Genomic DNA, 22,419 nt, shown 5'->3' on the forward strand with positions numbered 1-22,419 from the left:
CGCAGTGACTGCCAGCCGTCTGTACGCCGTGCGCCCCAGTAGAATAATGGCTGAGGAGTCCAGTGTGCTGTGGGGTTTGGTGGAGGAGTTTGTGACCGGTCAGCAGGACGGCAAAGCGGAGGAAATTGCGACAGGTATACGGAGTAAAAATAGTACTGCATGTGGTCGCCCTGTGCTGTATAAAGAGGGCGCCACCATATAATGTTATGGTGGTAACGTGATGGGTGCATTATGACCGTATTTCGGTGTCTGGAGGTAAAGCTGCCTGACGCGGGAGTGTTGACATCCTCCATTGTTCATTGTGCCTTATAGCTGACTGTGTATTACCTCTAATTGGCCATACCGTATAAAAAAGCTTTTTATTGTGCTGAAAGGGATTGTCCGTGCCTGTAACTGTAAATAAAGTTGATTAGAGAATCTCGATTATTCAACAGGATGAGCATACATCATTATATATATATATTGTGTGATGTTGTTTTTGTGCGTAAGTGTAGCGGCACAAAGCTCTCTTGACTCCAATATATTCTGTATTTAGCTTCATGGATACTGACTAGATTGTAAGCTCCCGGGGGCAGGGCCCTCTTCTCCCTTTGTTCCATGGATTGTACAGCGCTACAGAAATAAATATAACGTACTTTGTTACATGCCGAGATGCTTATTGGTCATAATATTAAGTGGCCATTAAAATGTACTCTGTCACAGGGAATCTAATTGTTTCCTTGGAATGCTGTAGTCTCCTGTAGTTTGGATACGATTCTTCGGATCAGTTTATATTGGATGGGTGAGCTATGTCGTGGGAAGTTGTCTATGATCCAGTAAGGTGCTCTTCCACCTAGACAGGACACTAGGTGAGCTCTCTAGCGCGTTAAGCAAATCTGTTACTTTAACATAAGAACACAGTAACTTTATGGAGTTTTGTTTTGGTTACCATGGCAGTCGCCTATCTGCACTTGGCCTCCCTGGAAAAAATGACATGATTAACATGATGGCTAGGAAGCCATTGGATATTCAACAGTGTAAGCAAAGCGTTAAACTCATCTGGTAAGAGGGCTTCATCACTTCTTAAATATAACTCTTGTATATAAAAAAAAAGGAATTTCAGTAATTTGCTAAATATTTCTTACAGTAGTAATGTAAAGCTATGTTATGTACATATCATGGGATGCAGTACATATGGTTACTGCATCCTGAGCTGGATGTAAAGGGCAGCCTCACCCCACAAATGGATCTCAATATAAGTGGGACGTGCACCATGCGCAAGGCAGGGAGCAAAGGCTTTATTGGTGATATGATAATGTTTGGCTGAGAGTGATCAGTCTGGTGAAGTCATCAGCGTGAGTTTGCCTCAGTAGGGTGAGAGTGGTCAGTCTCATAAAATGTAGGGGCAAATATCCCCACTTACAAGTATGAATTAACCCTTGCAAAGCATACTAAACATTGGGCCACTAGGTCCAGATGATTTAGCTATGTTTAGTTCAGGGCCCGTTTTTCCTGAAGTTGGTTGTGAATAATGCATTTATATGATTTTTTTTTTCTTGCTTCCAATTAATTAGGAACTAGGCAGGAAAAAATACATTGATGAGCCCTGCAAAATCAGGCACTAATATTTTGGAAACTCTGACCATTTGCTCAAGTGTACAACTCACCCATAGCTTTACTAGGTATGAACTTGGTGACCTAAAACCCATTGAGACCCATAGATTACGCAGCCTTCAGCCTTGACCTTTGTAAAGCCGAAGCTGTGTTTATTTTAATAAGTCAAAGGAGGTTGTTGTAAAAATGGTTTTACCATTTAAAATGTTCATAAATGTCTAACGTGTAGTACCAAGGCGTGTTCAGAGTATGATCAATCTGCACAAGTGAAGAGATCATCGCCGTATGGCTTGTGATACCATTCAGAGGTCCGTGTGTCCAATGGGCCAATACCTTGTCAGTATGCCTAACCACCAACGCCCCCCCCCCCGGTACAGTATATGGCCTTTGGATAAATACATTCCTTTCATACCTGATGGGGGGGATTGATCATACCCATGCTTTATGACTAAAGTTAGTTCATGTTCTGGATGTGGATGTTGTGACATTAACTATAAAGCATTTGTTTACATTATGAAAAATAGTTATACGTTTCGTTACAATTATAAAGGCCAGTTGAAGCCGTGTCGTTTGAAACAAGGTTTCATATTCTATTCTCCGCGTGGTTTCCTGTTCTTAGTTCTCACGATTACAATGCAGCACAAGCGCCCGTGAAAGTACATTAACAGCTCCCACTGAGAGGGTTAAGTAGGCAGCAAATGTAACGGCTGTTGGAAAATAATCCCCTGCCCCCAGTGATTTGTGTATTTGCAAATGTATATGTTAGTCTTAAAAATAATTATTCTGCAACTATTTACTATAGTGTGTGTGTGTGTGTGTGTGTGTATGTATATATATATATATATATATATAATTTGTTTTTCTTTTCACGTTTGTGTCTCCCATATCTGTAGCACTGGTCTAGTTGCCAGTTACACTCTCTGTGGGATTCCACTGCCATAGACTAAAATATGCTAACGTATTTACATTAACCTACAAAAGGTTAAAAGTAGAATTTTTGGAATGTTACTGTTTTGTTGTTAAAAAGTAAAAATATGCATAAGTCGCATTAAGTTCATTCTGAACATCTATGTAGCCTTAATTTACATAATTTCTTCTCCTCCTCATATTTTCTCTGCATCTTTTCCTTATCAGCGGTTTCGCCTTTGTTCTCCCCCCCATCCTTGCCCCCCCTTCTCCATCTTATCGCTAGCTTCTTGTCTTCTTTCTCCTATTCTCCATCTTTTTGTCCCTTTTTTCATTTCATCTGTGCCAGTTGATCATTTACTCTCTTCATTGCTACCGTGTAATTGAATTCTTCAATGGCGTTTGTCTGGGAACATTATTATTGTATTTCATTACCGCTTGGTCTCGGGCTTCCATTATGTACCTCCGGTACCTTTTATGACCCTCATGCATTACCGTTTTAATGTAAGAGCTTTTCTGAAGTAGCGTCTGAGCTGAAAAGGCAATAACCAATGAAACTGACTTTGGGTTTCCAGTGGCTCACAGCCTGAGGTGAATCACATAGAATGTTAATGCTTTTACCACAATGAGCTCATTCTGTATTTTAACACATTAAGCGTTAGGGGCTTTCTGGGAGTTGCAGGGGATTAGATAACGGGGCAAATGCTTTTCATTGTTCTCTGATTAGCGTCAGAGTTGAACTCTTTGCATACAATGCCCCTGCTCATCTCTCTGTCCCCTGGAGGAATAAGACTCCTGCTGACATAGGGTATCCTTAGCCCTGGCAGTAAGACATAAAAGTAGTCACACTGCTGAATCGCACGTGCCTTCTGGCTTCTATTTCACTGAATTAGCAAAAAAAAAAATCAGCTCACGGACAGAACAGCGATTAACGAAGGGGGCTTTATATAAAGAGCAGTTCTGGAGCAAAGTGGTAAAAGTAGAGCACTTACTTTGTCTGGTTGCTATGGTGACTTCACTTCTCAGCGTTATTGTAGCGTCCTCATTCTTCCAAGTAGTTTTGAGTTTTCCATGTTTACCCATCATCTTAAAATACTGTGGGATAACATAGTCTCAAAAAGGATTAAAAACATGACCGTAGTTATTTTGTGATAGTTCTGTGAACTACATATTTGTATGCTAACTACCGTTTATCCCCATCGTTCACGTTGAATTGTTTGCTGATCTCCCCTTATGCGGGACAAATGATTAATTCTATTACACGAGTGACCCAGGCACTCGGAAGACCACTAGCTATTAAATCGGTCATTGATCATAAAAAGCATAATAACTAGAGGGAGCTAAATGGAGCAACGCAACTTAAGTAACCTCACTCTGTAGACAGGACATATACACTTGAACTTGTGTTCTTTCCGATGACTTTAAATGTTACTTATTTGCTAAACCGCAAGGTGAAACATAATTAAACTTTTTGTTTAACACGTCCCCAAAATTGCTTTATTGGGGTCCAAACATTATAGATTCTCCTGTGAGAAGACATCATTTCCTTTTGTCTCATCGGTGTTCCTTTTTATTTTTTATAGCTGTTAAGAATGGGACATTCACAGTCTTACAAGTGGTGGAGTCGCTTGGGTAAGTAACTGGCTCCTTCTCTTTGGTTATCCACATAGGGGAAAGGCATGCAGGGGAGGTTGTCGGTACGGGGCCGGTGGCAGGGTAGATTTAAGTCATTTTGGTCATCCCTGATAAACTCTTCACAGTATTGTGGGCGATGCGTTTTGTATTGTTGCAGTTACGCTTTTTGGGGAACGTTTTTGCGTTCCATGATTTATTTGTCAGCATCTGCTTGGATATCTCGCTGATGTTACTAAAATTATAAAGGGTGTAATGGCCTTTTATAATGTGCATTTTATGTTTAGCTGCAATCTTTAATTAGAGCAAGACCTTTTTACAGGTTACCAAGATGTCCTCATTGCTGTCTTCCTCTTTCTATGATGTGAGAGATGAGTTCTGGTTCCTTTTGAGTAGCATGGTGTCATGAAGATCCCCAGCTAGTAGAGAAACATTAAAGTTTTGAAAAGTCAGAAATATTCTTTAAATATGCTGCACAAGTAATAAGTATTAAATGCTGTATATTTCTTCCTGCACAGGTCATATCTCGCTAACACCGAGCCAAGGACGCGAGGCAGAGGAGTGCAGCTCCTGTCGCACGTCCTTCTGGAGTGCTACTCCAAGCTGAAAGAGAAAGAAGGTACCGGGGCACGTGAATATGTATATTTCCATACTCCATCTGTAGCGCTTCTTTTATAGTCTGAAGGTTCAAGTTCAAAATCACAATCGTGGGATGCACTTTATGTTTGTTCTGGGCTAAGGCAGATGCGCACAAAAGCCTCCCTTACTCTGTAATTGTCTAGAAATGGAATAATCCAGATGTATGCAATCTGTCTGCATTTTTTGCCTATTCAAAGACTTATTATGCATTGTCATCAGCCAAATAACACGCAAACCTTGGAGTAAGCACTCCTCGGATAATATAATGGCAAATTAGAGCAATGAAGCTGTGTGTTAGAAGGCTTTGATGTGTAAATGGGTTGTGAGTCTTCAGTTCATGCTCTTCATTGTCGCTAAACTCCTGCCTTCTAACAGCAGGAATGGGGAGAGGAAACACATTAATACTTTTTACCCAACCTATGCAAGGTTTAACCTTCTGCTTTGATAACTATTGGATAACAATTTTGCATTGTGCTTTAGTCAATAAGATTGCATTATGCAAAGCTATGCATGTGTTGGTTAATAGATAAAATGTTCAAGCATTGTGTTTTTATAACATATGGCTCATAAAACGGGGCTATATAACCTAATACAGAGGGATAAGTACACCCCCAGGGCTGTATAAGGGTGCTACATGGTGTTATGGTTTATAAGACAGGGTACCTGGTCTTGCCATGTTAGTATTGGCTCAACAATGGACAAAGTGCTGCTCCTGGAGAAGTGATTTCATAATTTTCTTTGTAGAGCCAGATACCATGTCTTATAAATTAAAGCTATAGAACTGTTATCCTCTGGGATAAGCTTCTGATCGCCTCTTTTTCCCATGTAGTGGAAGTCCTGGTTGTATTTTATGAAAACAGACTGAAGGATCATCATCTCATAACACCTCATGTACTACAAGGACTGAAGACATTGGTAAGAGTCCATCTCTTCGCAGTGCAGCCCCGTTCTAGCATAATTTAATTTGACAATACCTGCACTGTGTTGGATATATTTGGTTTGAAAGCAAAGGAGTCTATTATCTCCAGGAAACAAAAGGTGACTTAAATACAATTCTCACAATTTGTCAGCAATTGATAAGTTAACAATAGGTGAGATACCTTAATGGTATAATCATTCAGATCCTAGCAGGGACTTATTATAAGCAAAAGCGGGAATTGACTAGAAAACGCATATATATAATATATATGTGTGTATATATATATATATATATATATATAATAGACATCTTATATGTTACACCATTGGAGCAATGAGTATATATAGGTATATCTATGTATATAGAGTGTGTGTTTTTGAGTCTATACACACTATTGCTTTTATATATATTAAGAGTGCTCTTTACGATTCTGTCCATAGTTACAAGGCATGACATTCCCGTCCTGATAGCATTTTATTCTCTTTATAGAGCATGTGTGAAGTCCTTCCTCCCGGTCTGGCGGTATCTGTTCTTAAATCAATATTCCAGGAGGTTCATGTTCAGGTGAGATGTGTAAATTATATATTTTGGGGCGTTATGGCGTTATTGTTGGACAGGGAAGTATACGATAAAAGGGACTTACTGTGTGTTTTTTTTCCTGTAAGTCTTTAACGCAGATGGATCGTCACACCGTCTACATGATCATCACCAATTTTATGAAGATTCGGGAAGAAGGTATTAGAATGACCATTACTCAAACTGGACCTTTATGTGTCAAATGTGGCTGCGGGAACACTTTGATTCCGTGCATGCGCCAATTCCCTTTCTAGTCCTGTTTATATATTTGGGGAATTTCGACTTGCTTTGACGTGTTCAATGTTGAATCCAATTCATTATGTTTTTTTAATTAATCGTAATATTAATGAACTTCCTTGGCAGAGTTAATGAGTCTTGGAGCAGATTTTACATTTGGGTTTATTCAAGTCATGGATGGCGAGAAGGACCCTCGCAACTTGTTGGTAGCCTTCCGTATCGTTCAAGACATCATTTCGAAGAACTATAACCTTGGTAAGACTCATCCTAGAAGCTCAGTTTCAGCAGTTTCTTTTCTGTTGCAGCTGTGACATTGTGTGTTAAAGAAGTCATCTATTTTGTACCCATGTACATTAAAGGAGCTGTTTAGCCCCCAAAATGGTACTAATTTTTAATGGATGCAGAAGTCCATTTTACAAACTCCAGTGAATTTACTGCATACAAATTTGTGCACATATTCCGCTGTTATTAGTGTTAGACTTCTGTTTCATATATATAGTGTGTGTGTAATATATAGATCACATATATATTTTTTTTTAAGGTCCGTTTGTGGAGGAGCTGTTTGAAGTGACCTCCTGCTACTTCCCCATAGATTTCACCCCTGTAAGTGTCTTCTTTGACCCATATTCCTTTACGTTCTGATGTTGAGACATGCGTTCGTCACATGTAAGGTTTGTTTAATGTTCTCCAATGCTCTTCCAGCCACCCACTGATCCACATGGCATAACCAGACAAGACTTAATATTGGGGCTGCGAGCGGTTTTGGCATCTACGCCTCGGTTTGCGGAGGTAAATATTAAATAGTTGTCCTTTCTTCCAAGGAATGTGGCTCAAAATGTGTTTTTATTTATGAAATACTGTAATGCCAGTGGTGTATTTTTAAGCACAATGTATGGCTTACATCTAGTGTGTCATGCCGTTTACCTGTTTTTGACCAATCCCAGTTATAACTTTTGTTTTTTCTATTATCCTTTTAATGTCTTTTAACCTGTTGTATGCTACTTTATACAGTTTCTGCTTCCACTGCTTATTGAGAAGATGGACTCGGATATACAGAGTGCCAAGCTGGATTCCTTCCAGACGCTGGTGAGTGAGAAGTGCACGCATGTGGGGATTCCCGTTATAACCCTTATCTGAACCAGTACTATAGTTGACTAGCCCCGAGTATACCCAGTGTGCCCAGTAGTGCGCAAGTGGAAATCCTTCAGCCAAAAGGATCTCTTACAAGCCAGCAGGTAAACTGTGTATAGAGGGGATTCTGGTGGCTCTGTTTATGCATTTGCACCAAAAAAACCCATTGTAGTAAACCATAGAAGAAAATCATTTTAAGTAATTTTAGTATTGATATTTGAATCACATATGCCAGATTAGTCCACTTTTTACCATAAAATAATTTTTTTTTTAAATTATTTTATTTTTTTAAGATTGCTGCCTGTGCCGTCTATGAGCAAAAAGATCTGAAGGAGTTTCTATCCGGTCTGTGGTCTTCCATTCGCAGAGAGGTATTTGTGGAACCTCGTCACGCTTGTCGCTCGTCGCCCGTACCTGTTAAGTGGGATCCCTTACACTTTTGTCTTCCTCTGGTGCAGGTGTTCCAAACGGCAAGTGAGAAAATTGAAGCTGAGGGCCTGACTGCCCTGAAGGCTCTGTGTGCCTGTCTCTCACGCTCAGTATTGGGCCCCGACTCAGAGGACTGCCTTGACTCCTTTTTGAACAGTATTTTGCAGGGTAATTATTTTGGCCAGTGCTTCACATTACTCCCTCTGCAATTTCTTTTACTAAAACATTCTTCACATTTCAGACTGTAAGCACCACCTGTGTGAGCCAGATATGAAGCTCGTTTGGCCCAGTGCTAAGCTCCTCCAAGCTGCTACAGGCTCATCGTCCAGGGCCTGCCATAAAGTCATGTCCAGTGTCCTCCCTCTGCTGTTGGAGCAGTACACCCAGCATGCTCAGGTAGGTAGTAGGAGCCTGAGTGGGTTCAATGGGATGTCCTTATCTGCAAATGGTGGCTTTTTGGGGCATAAGAGGTAACTTCAGTGTAACAAATAATCCATGGAGGCAGAATTCCCTGCAAAAGTGAGGAATACGTGTCCCCTTTGCCCTACAGTGGATTGTGGATGGGCATGTTGGCTGGCCATTGATGAATGCCTATATGCATAGCGATGTGACACTCCTGATCCCTCACTTTTGTTGACAGGCGCAGCCACTCCAACATTAAACAAGCAGATGTAAATTAATGGTTAACCTACTCATTTCTGTTGGTTTTCAGAGCAGTCACCGAAGAACGATCCTGGAGATGACCCTGGGCTTTCTGAAGCAGCAGAGCAAGTGGCTGGAAGGAGAAGGTAATCCGGACATGTTTGAGTTCAGTATGTTTACCAAAAACGTTAACTGCTGTAGTTACTGCTGAGAATTCTTCTGTTATATTCTGCAGGTGATCTGCAAAGCCTAGTTTTAGGTCGGCATTTAAAATGTTCTTACTTGGGTGTTAATTCTGTGTAACCGAGACCACATTACAGATTTTGAGGCCATGGAGCACTTCTACAAAAAGGACCTCTTTCCTTGAGCCCAACTACCTTTCCCATGTCAACATAAATATTGTGAACTAAAAAAGAGATCCCTCTTCATTCCTCCATTATTTTGTACCCTGTTCATATTAAGTGTTGGCATCACATTATATCCCACCTAATCTAAGACATGGCCACCGTCCAAGTTGCAAACCCCGAAGTGCCAATCTATTGAGACATTAGACAGGACTGCTGGCAAATGGCACATAACCCAAGACTGACTCACTCGTAATTCAGTTAGCAATAAAATGTGGGGCACAACATACTAACATACAACAAAGGGGCGGGAAAAAAAGTTGACAAAATGACCGGGCCTTTTCCAGAAAGCCGTGTAACTCTTAGCCAGCGCAGCCTTGCCTGAAACCCTGCGCCCCCTGTTGTATAGCGTAAAGATATCACCACGAGATACCAGAGATGGCTCCAGCCTTACTGCCAAACAAAGATAACGCAGGCAGGAACTCCATTGTATAAACTAATCCCATTAACAGGATTGCTGCCCGGGGCAGATTCAGGGGGGATTCAGCTAAAGGGGGATTAAAGGTTGCATCTGTTTATCTATGTTCATGCCATTCTGTGGATATATTAGGCTATGTTTCAAAACAATAAAATGTTCAATTTGTTCTTCACAATCTTGGTGGTTGTGACTACTTTTTTGTGATCTAAGCCAAAGATCAATTGGCCTCCTGAGGCTGGAGGCTATCCTGATGGACAGACAAAGGGGTTAATATGGTTTCCATAGCCCTAACTAAGCAACCTATTCAAGTGGACCTAAGCTGAACCTAAGTCAAAATACCCCTGTCTCCTTGATATAAAGAAGTAGCCCATTTCAATATCCAAGTTTAGAAGGTCGTCCTTCCGCAGACACATGGATTTTTCTTACTTTTTTTTGTTCTTTTCAGATGAAAATGGCCTGAGATCTTACAAAGATGCTCTGTGCAATATGGTGTTCTCTGCGGTGACGGATGCAAGCGCCCAGCTGCATGTAGTGGCAGTGAAGACTCTGACTGTCCTGGGCATGCAGACAGGTGAATATAATGAATATGTAATATATAGTATAGCTTATGGGATAAAGGGGGATACATGCCAGCTGCTGAGAGAAGTTCTGGGGCAAGCTTTGCTTTACACTTTATTCTAAGCGTCTGTGTAAACAGTTTTTATAATGTTCACGCTGTGAACCTTAAACCATATTCAGCCCCTGGTCTTATGTTCAGCATAGCCTTATGGCTTTATAGGCACGGATTTAATACTTTTGGTGCGTAAGGTTTTGCTGTTTCTGATTAGTAATAGGGTCTCCATCACTTGGCGTGCAGTTCATTGTACAGTATATCTTTTTCTCTAAGGATTCTTGTCGTCTGCTGACATCGATCTGGTAGTCGACCACCTGACTCGGCTCATCTTACAGGAAACGGATTCGCTCAGCTGGTATAGCATTTTTTGTTCATATGTTGATTTTATTTTTGTTAAATACATGCGTCCTCCAGAATCACCTAATCCAAGCCCATGACATGGTTTATGCATGAAGAGTACTTATATTGTAGTTAGGAGCATCCCGTCGGTTGCTATGGTGATTGCATCACTTTGCAGCAGGATTGCTCTATATATTTGATCGTAATTGTGTTATTGGTTACCTTCTGTTCATCAGAATCTACTAGAAATGGGATTCTCATGGCCGGTTCGTACACCGTAGATTCCATCAGCTACTTTGTTTATATTTTACTAGTTTCTAACCATAAAGTTCTTATTCTTGTAGGTTGTTCCTTAGTTTTATAGCTCTGAACTTCTACGTATTATATTACCTGTGTAGGCGTCCTTCTTAAAATATAAACGTTTTCTCCGGTTTATGGGGATGCACTGTTCATATTCTGCACCACACTCGTTAATCACGGAATGGTTTTCTTCTGCCCCCTGTAGCACGGCGGCCATTGAAGCCTCAGGAACGCTTGCTAAAGTTCACCCGTCGACGTTTATCAGTCGGATGATTCCACAGCTCTGTTCGCAGCTGCAAACTGGTGAGGATCTTCCTAAACCAGTACATCGATTCCAGTCTAGCCTGTCTGTCCTAGCTTGGATTAAAACATTTACAGGTTTTAGGTTTGTCTGCTTGAGACATCCCGTTATGTAAAAGGATCTGATGCTAATATGTACCGTGCTTTTAGAGAGCCGTTCATGCGGTTACCTAGGAATAGTGTAACAAGAACAACGCCGGTTAATGGATCAGACATGATTGGGGAGATTTTATTGGTATTTTACTGAATCCCATAGAAATGTTCCCTTTAACGCTTTTTGGTGTTCTATTCCCCTCTTCCTATTAGAGCCCATGGATGAAAATGTCAATAAAGACTCTGTTACTTCCGACCTTTCAATAAAACAGCGATGTCTGGAGGCGTTAGCGGCAGTGTCAACGCATTACAGTATCGTAAGACAGACCGTTCCCATCCTGCTGGGCTACGTAAGGCAAGCACAGAAAGGCGAGTATACTCAATAATGCGAGTGTTTTATATGAAATCACATCAAATTACTCAAAAAAAGGATACAATCAGCATTTTTAAGTACTAAGTACCCTATAGCCTTGTTGTCGTTTATTGATTTATAGATCTGTTATTCTACAGCATATCCCTGGCAATAATTCCATGATAACAATCGGCTTCCTATTGACGTACCAGGCATTTAAATGTTGCATTTTTACTCGTAGGCCAAGGGACGACTGAGGACGTGGTGTCTGTGTGTAGGAGTCTTCACTGCGTGGCCATACGGTGCCAGCCTTATGCGGAGTCTATCTGGTTCTTCTATCAAACCGTGGTACCGTGTCTTCTCTCTCTCACTGTCCAGGCTGCTACACAAGGTAAAGCACTGCTATGAGAATAATAATAAAAAAGCAATCTGTATAGTGTACAGCATCCCATTCAAATTATAGGGTTATTCTCCCTCTTTAGGCAGTGATAATCCTTTACTCAGTAAGCATGTCGGTGTATATGCAGAAAATTGTACCTTTTTATATAATGGAAGTTGTAGACAAAAGTCATAAATGTTAACGGTGTTGAGGGAGCAACAGATTAAAATCTAGGCCAAAAATTGAATTTGGTGATTTTGGTTACATGATGTAGATACAGGATAAGAATCCAGCCGCTGTGGAGGTGGCTGAAGAATCAGGAAAGCTTTAAGATGTTTATGGCCGATATCTGTAGATCCAAGCTCACGTTTCTTGATTCCAGCCTTGGTAACGAAGAGGCCACCATCCTCCCGCTGCTTTGAATGTGATGATAAACCAGAAGCTTTTCTGAAAGCGTGATTTAATCTGTTTTCTCTCCCAGATGCTGAAACCTCATCCACTCCGAATGTCCTGTTGGAGGAAAGTGTCCTGAGCGCGATGGTGCCGGTAATCAGTGCTGCATGCACGCATCTCAGCCTCGGGTAAGTGAAGCTCTCTTACTGTCGGAGTCAAACATCAGATATAAATAAACGTGTTTTCTTCTTCTTTGCGCTCATCTCTGAAGTGTTTGAGGCAATAAGGATTTCGGTTTCTGACACTATTGTGAATTCCAGGTTTCCCTCCACGAGCGTCTCCCAGATCGTGAATGTCTTTCTTAATGGGGATTCTTCTGGTCAGAATGAAAACCAGACCTCCAAGTTCAATCCGTTTCAGGTAAAAAAAACTAAAAAATAAACCTTGCTTTTTGTATGTATGTGTATATGCTAAAAGAGTTTAGGTCATTGAGGATCATGGGAGCTTCATGAACTTTGGAAGAGCTTAGGTATTGTCTGCCCTGACACTAGAACATATTGGTAAGGGTGCAAGTGGAAGCCACATTTGGGAAATGTTATTTGTTTTTTGTTTTTCTAATTTGCTCTATTTATTCTACCCTCCCCCCGTACTTTACACTTGGCAATGTCATGTCTGCGGATTGTGTAGGCTCTGTTGGGGATAATATCCAAATCTCTCATATTTTGTGTCTGTTTTTTTTGTTGCAGGTGGAAGCTCCTAATGAACCTCAGAGCCGACTAGTTGCGCTTCTCATGGCGTTTGCCTGCTCCTTCCCGAGAAATGTAAGGAAATGAATAATATCGAACGCAGGCTGTATTGGGGAACCTTCCTTACTCCCTGAGTTCATAACAAATGTTGACGTATAGACACAATGGCTTTTCACATCTTCTGGGAATTTCTCCTTTTATTCACCCTCGCCGGTTTTAAGCATGGTACATAACACATTATTTACGGATGTATGATGTTTATTGAATAATTGTGTTAATCAGATAGCCCTGCAACTCAGGATTGCAGTGCATGCATGTTAATAACCTGAATTAAATCATGTGGAGAGCAGTAAAAGTGACAAATCTGTACAATTAATACAAGAAATTGATTAAAAACCATAACCTTAATGCTGAACACAGGAACGGGTAATATGCGCCCAAGACCGAGAACTAAATCAAGTTTCATATCTGTGGTCACGTTTGCTTTTTCTCCTGACCCAAAGGTTTTGTATTCCCTTTCGATACCAGCATATGTATTTTTATAACCAATTAAATAATGTTTGTGGCTTTAATTAACGGTGGGTTAATTCTCATTGTATCTGCAGGTGGAAATCCCACATCTAAACCGCTTACTGCAGCATTTGTTATCGCTGAGTCTGTCTGGGTGCTCAACTTTTGCTTATTCCTCATCGTCAAAGTGCTTTGCTGGTCTAATAAATAAATGCCCTTCAGGTAAGAACAGTTAAACAGCAGCTGTCATTAACAGCCGTATCTTTTTTTTTTTTTTTGGCCTGTACCCATATTCCAAATTAGAGCACTGTGTATAGAGTCTTGGTTGGCAAGGGGTATATCTCCCGTGGGCTACACTCGGCTCTTATGGGAACTTTATATGCAAGTGTAGATTCCCCACTACAACAGGCATGAGTTCAGGATCTGAGCTTCTCTTTATTATTTAAAATGACCCTTCTGTGTGTTCCGTCAGCCTCTTCAACAAAGAATACACATTAAAGTACTTTGTAAGTCATTTCACATGCGTTCTCCAACCTGTAAAAAAAAAATAAAAAAAAATCTCTTGCCTTTAGGACAAGCTGCAGCTCACATCACCCCTCTATAGATCCATTTTTTTCAGGGCCAACTGGAGTACTTTCTGCACGTATGCACACAGGGGTATAACATTTAGACCAGAAACCCTCGCCTGACCGGCAGTAAGTACTCCACACAGGCTTAGGAAACGGGGGATGTATTTGGATAAACACATCCACAGCAAGCCTACGAGCTGGAGGGCAGGCAAAGGGCATATGAGAGGATTCTGCACAGTTCCTCCATTTATTTTTATGGGGAGCACTCTGTGATCATATGCATAAACGTTCATATGACAAGGCTGTTTAACCTGCGTCCCTCCGGCTGCTGCAGGACTACATCTCCCATACTGCTCTGCCAGGCCCTTAGCTGAAAGGGCATTATGGGAGATGTAGTCCTGCAGCAGCTTGGCAGCCACAGGTTGGGTGCCCCTGGAATAATGTCCCTTTTAAGGTAGATGCCATGTCTTGTTGATTAACCCCTACATTTACTTTCCAAGGGGCAGCAGGTAGCATAGTTTACATTATGGTTATTGTCCCTGTGTACATTAATCACATATGTAAAATGCTCCTGTGGCTTTCCAGTTAAATGCACACATGTTCCAAATTTCTAATTTGCCCTCCTACCCCAGGAGATCAACTGGATGACATCCTTCAAAATGCTGCTCGCCAGATAGAGTTGGCTTTGGCAGATGAAAGCCGCAGAACCCAGGCCATTACTCTGCTCGTCTGGGTGAGTGCTGAAGATGAAGCCGTCGCGTAACTTTGCAGTGTTTTCATCAGTTTTATATACAGGATAAGCCCCTAATTTTTGCAGAATTCGTACGGTGGTTTTATCACCTTAGTAGCCTTCAGAGGCTACAAACTATGAGGAAATCTACAGGGTCTCTCAATATGTTTAGCTTGGAGAAGATGCGTTTGGAACGTTTAAGTACATAACGGGAGGGACGTTTTAAAGCAGGAGAAATGTTAGAACGAGAGGCCTTAGTCTAAGACTAGAGAGTCGGAAGCTTCGATTTAACATAAAGCTTTACTTTGTTGAGAGGACAGTAGACAAATGGGGACCCCCTTCCATCAGATGTGTTCCAAACCATTGTCTTCATCTGAGTTTTTTCCCCCCTTTACAGGTGACCAAGGCCTTGATACTGAGATACCACCCCTTGAACGGACAGCTAACTAACAAGGTAGGCGCTCATTAGGTAAACTGTGACCATGTTTCCGACGCGAGCGACTCTCGGATCTGAGGATTTTTTTAGCTGGATGTGATTCGGTGAATAGATCCAGAGGAGAGGAGTCTGTCCGGTTGCCGTGTTATTGTATAAATGTTACTCATTGTATAGATCTTAATATTTACTATAAAACGGGATCTGAGATCTTTCTCTCTGAGTAATTTCTCTATATAACTCTAGTGGGGATTCAGTTAATGTTCCGTCACTGGCGGCTGTATTTTGCTTGGTAGGGCTGTTTGTCTGCTGTACCCCCCCCCGACCCTTTTTTGTCACCTGTAATAACTAGTACTGTATTTCGATGCATATTGTAAACTCAATCTAACCCGTCCTCTTTTTCTGTAGATGATTGATTTACTGCGTGATCGAGAGCTGGGTGACTCCGTGGCCGACAGATTCTCCCTGCTGGTCTCAGACTCCCCGGACATCCTCAGCAAAGCCTGCCATGCGGACATCCGCATCATGTTCCGGCAGAGGTTCTTCACGGAGAACATTCCAAAACTGGTGCAAGGGTTCAATTCTGCCGAAGGAGGTGAATTTATATTGCGGGCAGAATGTTTTTATTTCTATTATGCATTCAAAGCAATTTAGCAGAGAGCATGAGAAAAGACCTGCTTACATAGATATGCGTTTGTCGGTATCCTCCGCCAATGTATTGTCTATGCGGCCAGATATGGATTTTGCGGTTTCTGGACATGAATATAATACATTTTTCTGGCAACGATAGTAGTAATATGAAGAATGGAGCCTATGTGACATGAATCAGTCTGCAATAATAAGGCTAGCCTGGCGGGATCCTATTACCTGCCGTCCGGCACCAAGGCGAGAGAAGGCTCTCCGGTTTGGAGTAGGATACATCATAGTGTGGTCTTAAGCTATTTGTATATATTGTATAACCTTTTTACATTGCATGGGCCTTTAATCAGTGTCCCTTTAGCTTGAAATATTCCCAGTGTAAAGTAAGATATCCGTGTTCTTGTCTTCCCTATAGATCTCAAGCCAAATTACCTGAAAGCTTTATCCTACGTCCTCAACTCTTTGCCAAAGGAAGTTCTCGTGACAGAGCTTCCATCGGTGAGCAAATGACAACATCTATCTTCATTACTGAATCCCTTGTATTTAAAGGGACTCCATTCTGTCTCCATAATTCCCAACAGCTTTGGCTGCCTAAAGCAGCCAATCAGAGGCAGGAAAATGCTCCCATAAAAATCGGCTTAGATGATTGGCTATTCATTGTTAAACTGCCTAGGCACTCCCACATTCTGTGAGAAGGCGGTGCCATGGGCACTCATTCGGCCTATCAAATCGCACGTTTTTCCCAATGTCCGGTCTAAAGATTTGGTCTGGTCTAAAGATTTATAATGGCCATTTATCCCTCATGCATTTTTAAATTCTCTCGCTGTATTAGCTGCTACCACTTTTGCTGGGTGGCTGTTCCACTTTTCTACCATCCTCTCGGTAAAGTAAGATTGATGGATACTTAAAATCCTTTCCACTGGCTTGGCGTAGGCGATGGTGTAGGGCTGTATTGTTAATCATATTCTCTTTTTCTAGTTGCTGTCACTCCTGCTGGAAGCTTTATCCTGCCCTGACCACGTGGTTCAGTTGTCTACACTGACTTGTTTGGAGCCTCTTCTTCTGGATGCAGCTGAGATCCTGAACCCCCATATTGATACCTTGATCACAAAGCTCATCAGCTTGTCTTCCAGCCCAGCTATGGTAGGGAAGGCCCGTTTAACCTTCTGAAATAAACACTTTTTTTATTTGTCCACCTCTGTTCCTAATGGTTAGATGCTACTTGTATAGTACCCGGTACACTTTAATGATCCCTGCCCCGCTATGGGAACCAGAAAAGACCCCCAAATCTGCTCGCAGAGCCAAAGCTTACATAAGGCAGCTGTTACCCAAATATGTGTCGTCGTCCCCCCCCAAGTGTCATACATTTAGAAAACAAAATATTAATAAAGTGGGAAAAACTCTTATTTTGAACATAGTTATATTTATTTTACAATGACAAGAATCCACATTTTTGTATTGTGTTTTATTAATGATGCTCTGTCATTACTACGCTGTATTGTAAGTGCATTTTTCCTCTCCCCAGGCAGTTCGGATTTCAGCTTTAAAGTGTATGCTTGCGCTCACAAAGCTGCCTTTGCACATGGTAAGGATCCTACCTAATCGTACATCTCCAAGAAAATGCGTTTGCTGGCCTAGTGATTTACACTATATATATATATATATATATATATATATATATATATATATATATATATATATATATATATATATATATATATATATAATTTTATATTACACACATGCTTGTTTTGACAGCTCCTGCCTTACAAGCAGCAAGTGATCCGTGCCTTGGGTAAGCCTCTGGACGATAAGAAAAGGCTGGTGAGGAAGGAGGCTGTCGAGGCTCGCTGTCAGTGGTGAGTGACCGTGACACGGGCTCAGTCACACTCAAGCTGCTTTAAATAAATAGGGAACTGTCAGAGCTTTTAGAGAAACGATCAGTCATTTAACAGAAATAATGATGCAGATCATAAGAGGACGGTAAGGCGGCTGCACCCTTGGAATACGTGCTGGATATAAATCTACAGATTTATATATTATATTGTAATTACAGACTTTCTTCTTAGGTTCTTACTTGGAAGTCCAGGCAGCTGAAACCCGACGCCGGCGTTCTTTACACGGAGACAATCTAACCAGGATGTGACTAACTTACTACACCGGATCATTGATGCCGTATACGAAGTGCCATCATGTTTAGAGACCTCTTCCTGCTGAAGGACATCACAACCCGTCATCTCGTTAACCCATTCCATTCTTCATTTCAGTCCTCGGCTGCGTTGGCCAGCTCTGGGTGTTGGCCTGCTGCTTCTGTTGCACTTGAGCAAATAGCGGCACAAGTTTACACTAGGAAATAATCTGACCTGTCAATAAGGACGACTTATAATGTATTTTGTATAGTTGTGTGCTTTAATAGCCATTCCCGGAACTTGATTTTAAGGTAAACTTTTTTTTTTAAGCGTGTATAGAGTGATGTTACGGGGCACACAGCCTACGACTGGTTACTTTTCTATTCAAATAAGACTGTAAACAGATGTGGTGTGTTGCGCCTACTTAACGTGAGCTGATTTGCAAGTGAAGTTTGCACATTTTGGTCATAATTTAGTGATTTCTTTAAAAGGTAATCCTTTTATCTGGAATAGCCAACCACTAGCTCTCCCAAACGACCAGCATAATGGGAGTTGTAGGTTAACAGCTGGGGCTGCTAGGTAGCCACCCCTGGCTGAAAGGCCATGACCTGCTAGTTCCCAATGCATCGTGTTTTAACTTTCAGAAGCTATTTCTTATTTATATAGAATTGAGACTAATTGTTAGATGCAGTATGTTGCGGAGTTGCCTACATGACAACCTATTTTTCCTCCTTGGCTTACCCAATTTCCTTTTGGGCTTTATTGACTAAAGGGGAATTACCAAGATAAGGTTTTTTTCAATGCCCTCACTTCACTATTCAAACAGGCTGAACTGGCCCTGTATAATGTGTAACTCAATCTGTATGGAGACTCACTGATTTGACTATACCCTATACAGGTTCCACCCGAGCTCTTCCTGCAGAGGAAGCTCACTGGTTGGACCTTCATAATGTATCGGGGTCAAGGAGCTGAAACACAATGAATAAAACCATTTGTTTGGTATGGCTTTCGGTACAAGGAGTTTTTTTTGTCCCTTTGGTCTTAGCTCATGGTGAACCGCAAACTCTAGGCTTAGTAAAAATGGCTGACTCAGTTACTGTCCACTACAAAAGAGAAAACTGATGCTCCATGAATATAAGTGTTTACATTAAAACTATGGTCAGTGGCCAATGTATGGGTTTTGTAAAAGGCTTTATTCTGATTTTAATTACACCACATTATCAGTAGCATAACGGTAACAAAAAAAGTAATTTCCTAAAATAACTTAAATCAGATGTCCTACGAAGGCTTCTCTACAGAGGAAAACTTTTTACCGCGTGATGCCATGTTATTTACCAAAACGAAAATAGTTTAATAAATTTGTACAAAGTATGGATGGTGTGAATAGAATATGGACTGCTAATCCGTAGGCGAAGGCAATGTATAGCAGCACACGGTGCGTTACGATTTTGGAACAAGACAGCCTGACTTGTAGTTCTTTAAAAAATGGTGTTTGAGTGGTAGATGTAAAGTTCTTAGGAAAGTGGAGTGCATCTATTAAGGGCACGGCTAACAAATATATTTTGGTTTTCAGTGGCAATGGAGTCTTATCGGCTGCTACGTTACATCCTTAAATTGTCCTTATCCCTTTTTTATTAGTCTTGGCCAAATAAGCAGCTGTGGTGGTCACCAGACCCTAGAGATATATATCTATAGGATGAAGTCTATTTTAAATGATGGTGCCTCCAGCTTTGGCCTTGTTGGAGTCTGGTTACGCAACAGAAGGAATTCTCAATCGTCTATTTCTAAAAGCAATCTGTATTAGACCAAATAATTCTGTCATTAGAGAGAAAACTATAGCAGCAGCGGTCAAGTATATCACCAGACTTTACATTTACAAACACCGGTATCCCAACACTTGTGTATGCAGGCAACGGGCAGTATTTAGTGTCTTCATCAAGTTTGGAGATTTAATGCTCTTCAGAGAAAATTGCAGCTCTTCTGCACGTCAGGCAAAGCTGCGGTAGCTTCTCCATACACAGCACTACCAAGCCTGCCATCCAACGCCAATTCATCTTGTTGGCAGTCATATTGCAAGGAGTGACTTCTGCTTCGTAGATATCCATGATGGAGCATTCCAGGTCAAACCATTCCCATGAGGGGGGTGGGAAGATGGTAGTAGGACTCTGGAGATCCAGTGCCTGAAGGAGGAAAACACACAATACGGTAATTTAATGTGCTGAGTTTCTACACGAAAAGGTACAGGCATGTGGGATTTTCAAGGACACGGAGCAAACGTTATTCGTTACAGGCTTTTATACCAATATATGGGAGATAACACTAGTGAGGAGGGAAGGTGTGTAAGCTTGTTCATGCCTAGATCGGACCCTACTGGTGTATCCCACCCGCTGTAGCACGTCTTCCCTATGCACGCTACATAAAGCCGAATTTAAAACAGGATTACTTAATGGAAGCTAAGGGCAGAAACAAACGTATAAAGACTCTAAACACTGCAAGCCTTTTAAAATAATAATGAGATGACTTACTGTTCGCTTTCTACTCCAAAGAATAGTCTCCAGTTTTGGCACCGGCCATAATTATATGGATTATTAAATACCTATACATGGGATAAAATAAAAATTGCTTTTAAGCTTGGATAACTGCATCCAATCCGCACACATTATTGCTTGTAACATGGAGCGGGTAATAAGATGTGGATAAGATCCAAATGATTTATTTATTTATTAAATTCCTGCAGAAGAAGATTTTTTTTTTTTTTTTTCTGTGTGAATCGGCTCCCATCATAACCCTTTCTCTATCGCTGCAGACGACAGATTGTCTTTAGCAGGGACAGATGCAGCTTTTAATGACAGTTTCTATATTGAAGCAGACTGTCTTCCTCTAGGTGTCTCATCTTCTATGTGGAATCAGCATTTTACAGACCTATGCTGTCTGCCTAAAACCACGCAGAGGTCATCTCAAGACAGAAGATCGCTGTCCTAACATCATATTCTATAGCAGGACAGGACGGGGTGCAGAAATGAATTGTGATGGCCCATGGGAACCAGTTGTCTCTCCCAGTCCGGTCATTCCATGTTTGATATTTTAACCGTTTGATACGGTGAGAAATCAATTAGTTTTTCCCCTTTTTGTGGCTTTCTTTTGGATCAAAAGCAGGGTTACATGTGATGGACACTTTTTTTTTAACCTATATTACTATATTGCACTAACAGCAATTCTATCTATCTTCATATACTTCACAAAACCTATCTCACGATTATAATTACATCATACAAAAGTGCGTCCTTACAGTGCTGTCCCTTATTAACCGTAACGGTTAAACTGAGTTACTTAAATTCCAAAAGCAAAGGTTCAGAGCAGCGGCAGCACAAAGGACACAAACATCATGCTTGGAAAGGTCTAATGTGTCGCGGTATCTGGTTACCTTTCCTTTCTCCTGCAGTCTCTTCCGCTCCTTCTTGTTGATGTGCCTTTCTATACTGGTCTCCCCGCGAGTAATCAGCATGGCGTGCCACAGCGTGAGAGCACCCAGCGCCAATGCCACCGAGCTGAAAACAGAGAGGATTTCACACAATTAGCATTGAGAGATTGCAGTGAATGTAAACTTCACCTGAATTACATGAGAAAGGTGGACTGGACGTGCTCCTTGGTAACCTCTGATTCTGATTTACACCCATCTATTATTCACAGTCTGTGGAAAGCTTATGATCATTGAGTAGGGACATATTTATGCACACAAGCTGTTGATAGTGGACTGGTGGGTGTGCTAATATTGCCTACAAAATAGTTATAAATAATAAATTATGCTTTTCAGGGCTTTAATTTGATTTTATCACGGGCTCACTAATTAAAGGTTCATTAAATAACCCAACATCCATTTAGGCTACGGTTCCAAAACCATACTGGGGTGATGGAGTGCCAAACCGGTTCCGACGTGGTTACCGCCACCAACAATGCTAATCGGCCCAAAGAATTTACAGTAAAACCCTCGGAGACAAGAAGTCTATAAAGCCGCCCGGCGTAGTTTTTACCTGCATAGAACCCAGAGGTATATGATGCATTTGTGAAACATCCGCTCTTTGAAGGAAAAGGTGGGGGGTGGCGTCTGATTGTAGGTCTAAAAGAAATAAATCAGCATTGTTTATACTTTTGCAGAATTTGCTATAATTTTGAAGTCTGGCAAATCATTACAGGGAAGTTCCTGGGGATCCCCAATGAACAAAAGACAAACGTGCCCCTAAAGGCTTTGCTGCCTGATTTGCTTTTGCCATAAAAAGTAGAACGCTAAGTACTCCAGAAAAGGATGCCATCTAAACACATATAACCCCAAAATAGAACCTGCAGGGGTGAGCAGTTTCATGCTTACCC

At 41.2% G+C, this 22,419-nt stretch overlaps 2 protein-coding genes across 5 annotated transcripts in view; one reads left to right on the forward strand and one right to left on the reverse strand.

Moving 5' to 3' along the window:
* MMS19 (MMS19 homolog, cytosolic iron-sulfur assembly component) lies at positions 1–19,225 on the forward strand. The gene is made up of 31 exons (XM_053451228.1): positions 1–134; positions 4,083–4,131; positions 4,650–4,750; positions 5,600–5,685; positions 6,179–6,253; positions 6,355–6,424; positions 6,629–6,757; positions 7,044–7,105; positions 7,205–7,291; positions 7,514–7,588; positions 7,927–8,004; positions 8,092–8,230; positions 8,304–8,458; positions 8,775–8,850; positions 9,972–10,097; positions 10,413–10,494; positions 10,984–11,081; positions 11,385–11,540; positions 11,765–11,914; positions 12,384–12,483; positions 12,616–12,715; positions 13,042–13,116; positions 13,647–13,773; positions 14,753–14,853; positions 15,248–15,304; positions 15,692–15,878; positions 16,338–16,420; positions 16,901–17,065; positions 17,448–17,507; positions 17,681–17,781; positions 17,992–19,225. Exons 1-31 carry the CDS (start codon positions 47–49, stop codon positions 18,017–18,019), a joined length of 3,066 nt encoding a protein of 1,021 aa, XP_053307203.1. The 5' UTR covers positions 1–46; the 3' UTR covers positions 18,020–19,225.
* Positions 19,224–22,419, reverse strand: part of ZDHHC16 (zinc finger DHHC-type palmitoyltransferase 16) — a 9,641-nt gene continuing 6,445 nt past the window's right edge. For 3 of the 4 annotated variants that reach the window (XM_053451231.1, XM_053451232.1, XM_053451230.1), the window contains 4 exons: positions 22,083–22,168; positions 21,476–21,599; positions 20,577–20,647; positions 19,224–20,231 (listed from right to left, as the gene is read on the reverse strand). In XM_053451231.1, coding sequence (XP_053307206.1) covers positions 20,117–20,231; positions 20,577–20,647; positions 21,476–21,599; positions 22,083–22,168 — 396 coding nt within the window. In that variant the 3' untranslated portion in view covers positions 19,224–20,116. Of the gene's footprint in view, positions 20,232–20,576; positions 20,648–21,260; positions 21,600–22,082; positions 22,169–22,419 lie in introns of those variants that run through there. The other variant, XM_053451233.1, reaches the window with a different exon arrangement.

This window comes from Spea bombifrons, chromosome 11 (assembly GCF_027358695.1).
Source record: "Spea bombifrons isolate aSpeBom1 chromosome 11, aSpeBom1.2.pri, whole genome shotgun sequence".
NCBI lineage: Eukaryota > Metazoa > Chordata > Amphibia > Anura > Pelobatidae > Spea > Spea bombifrons.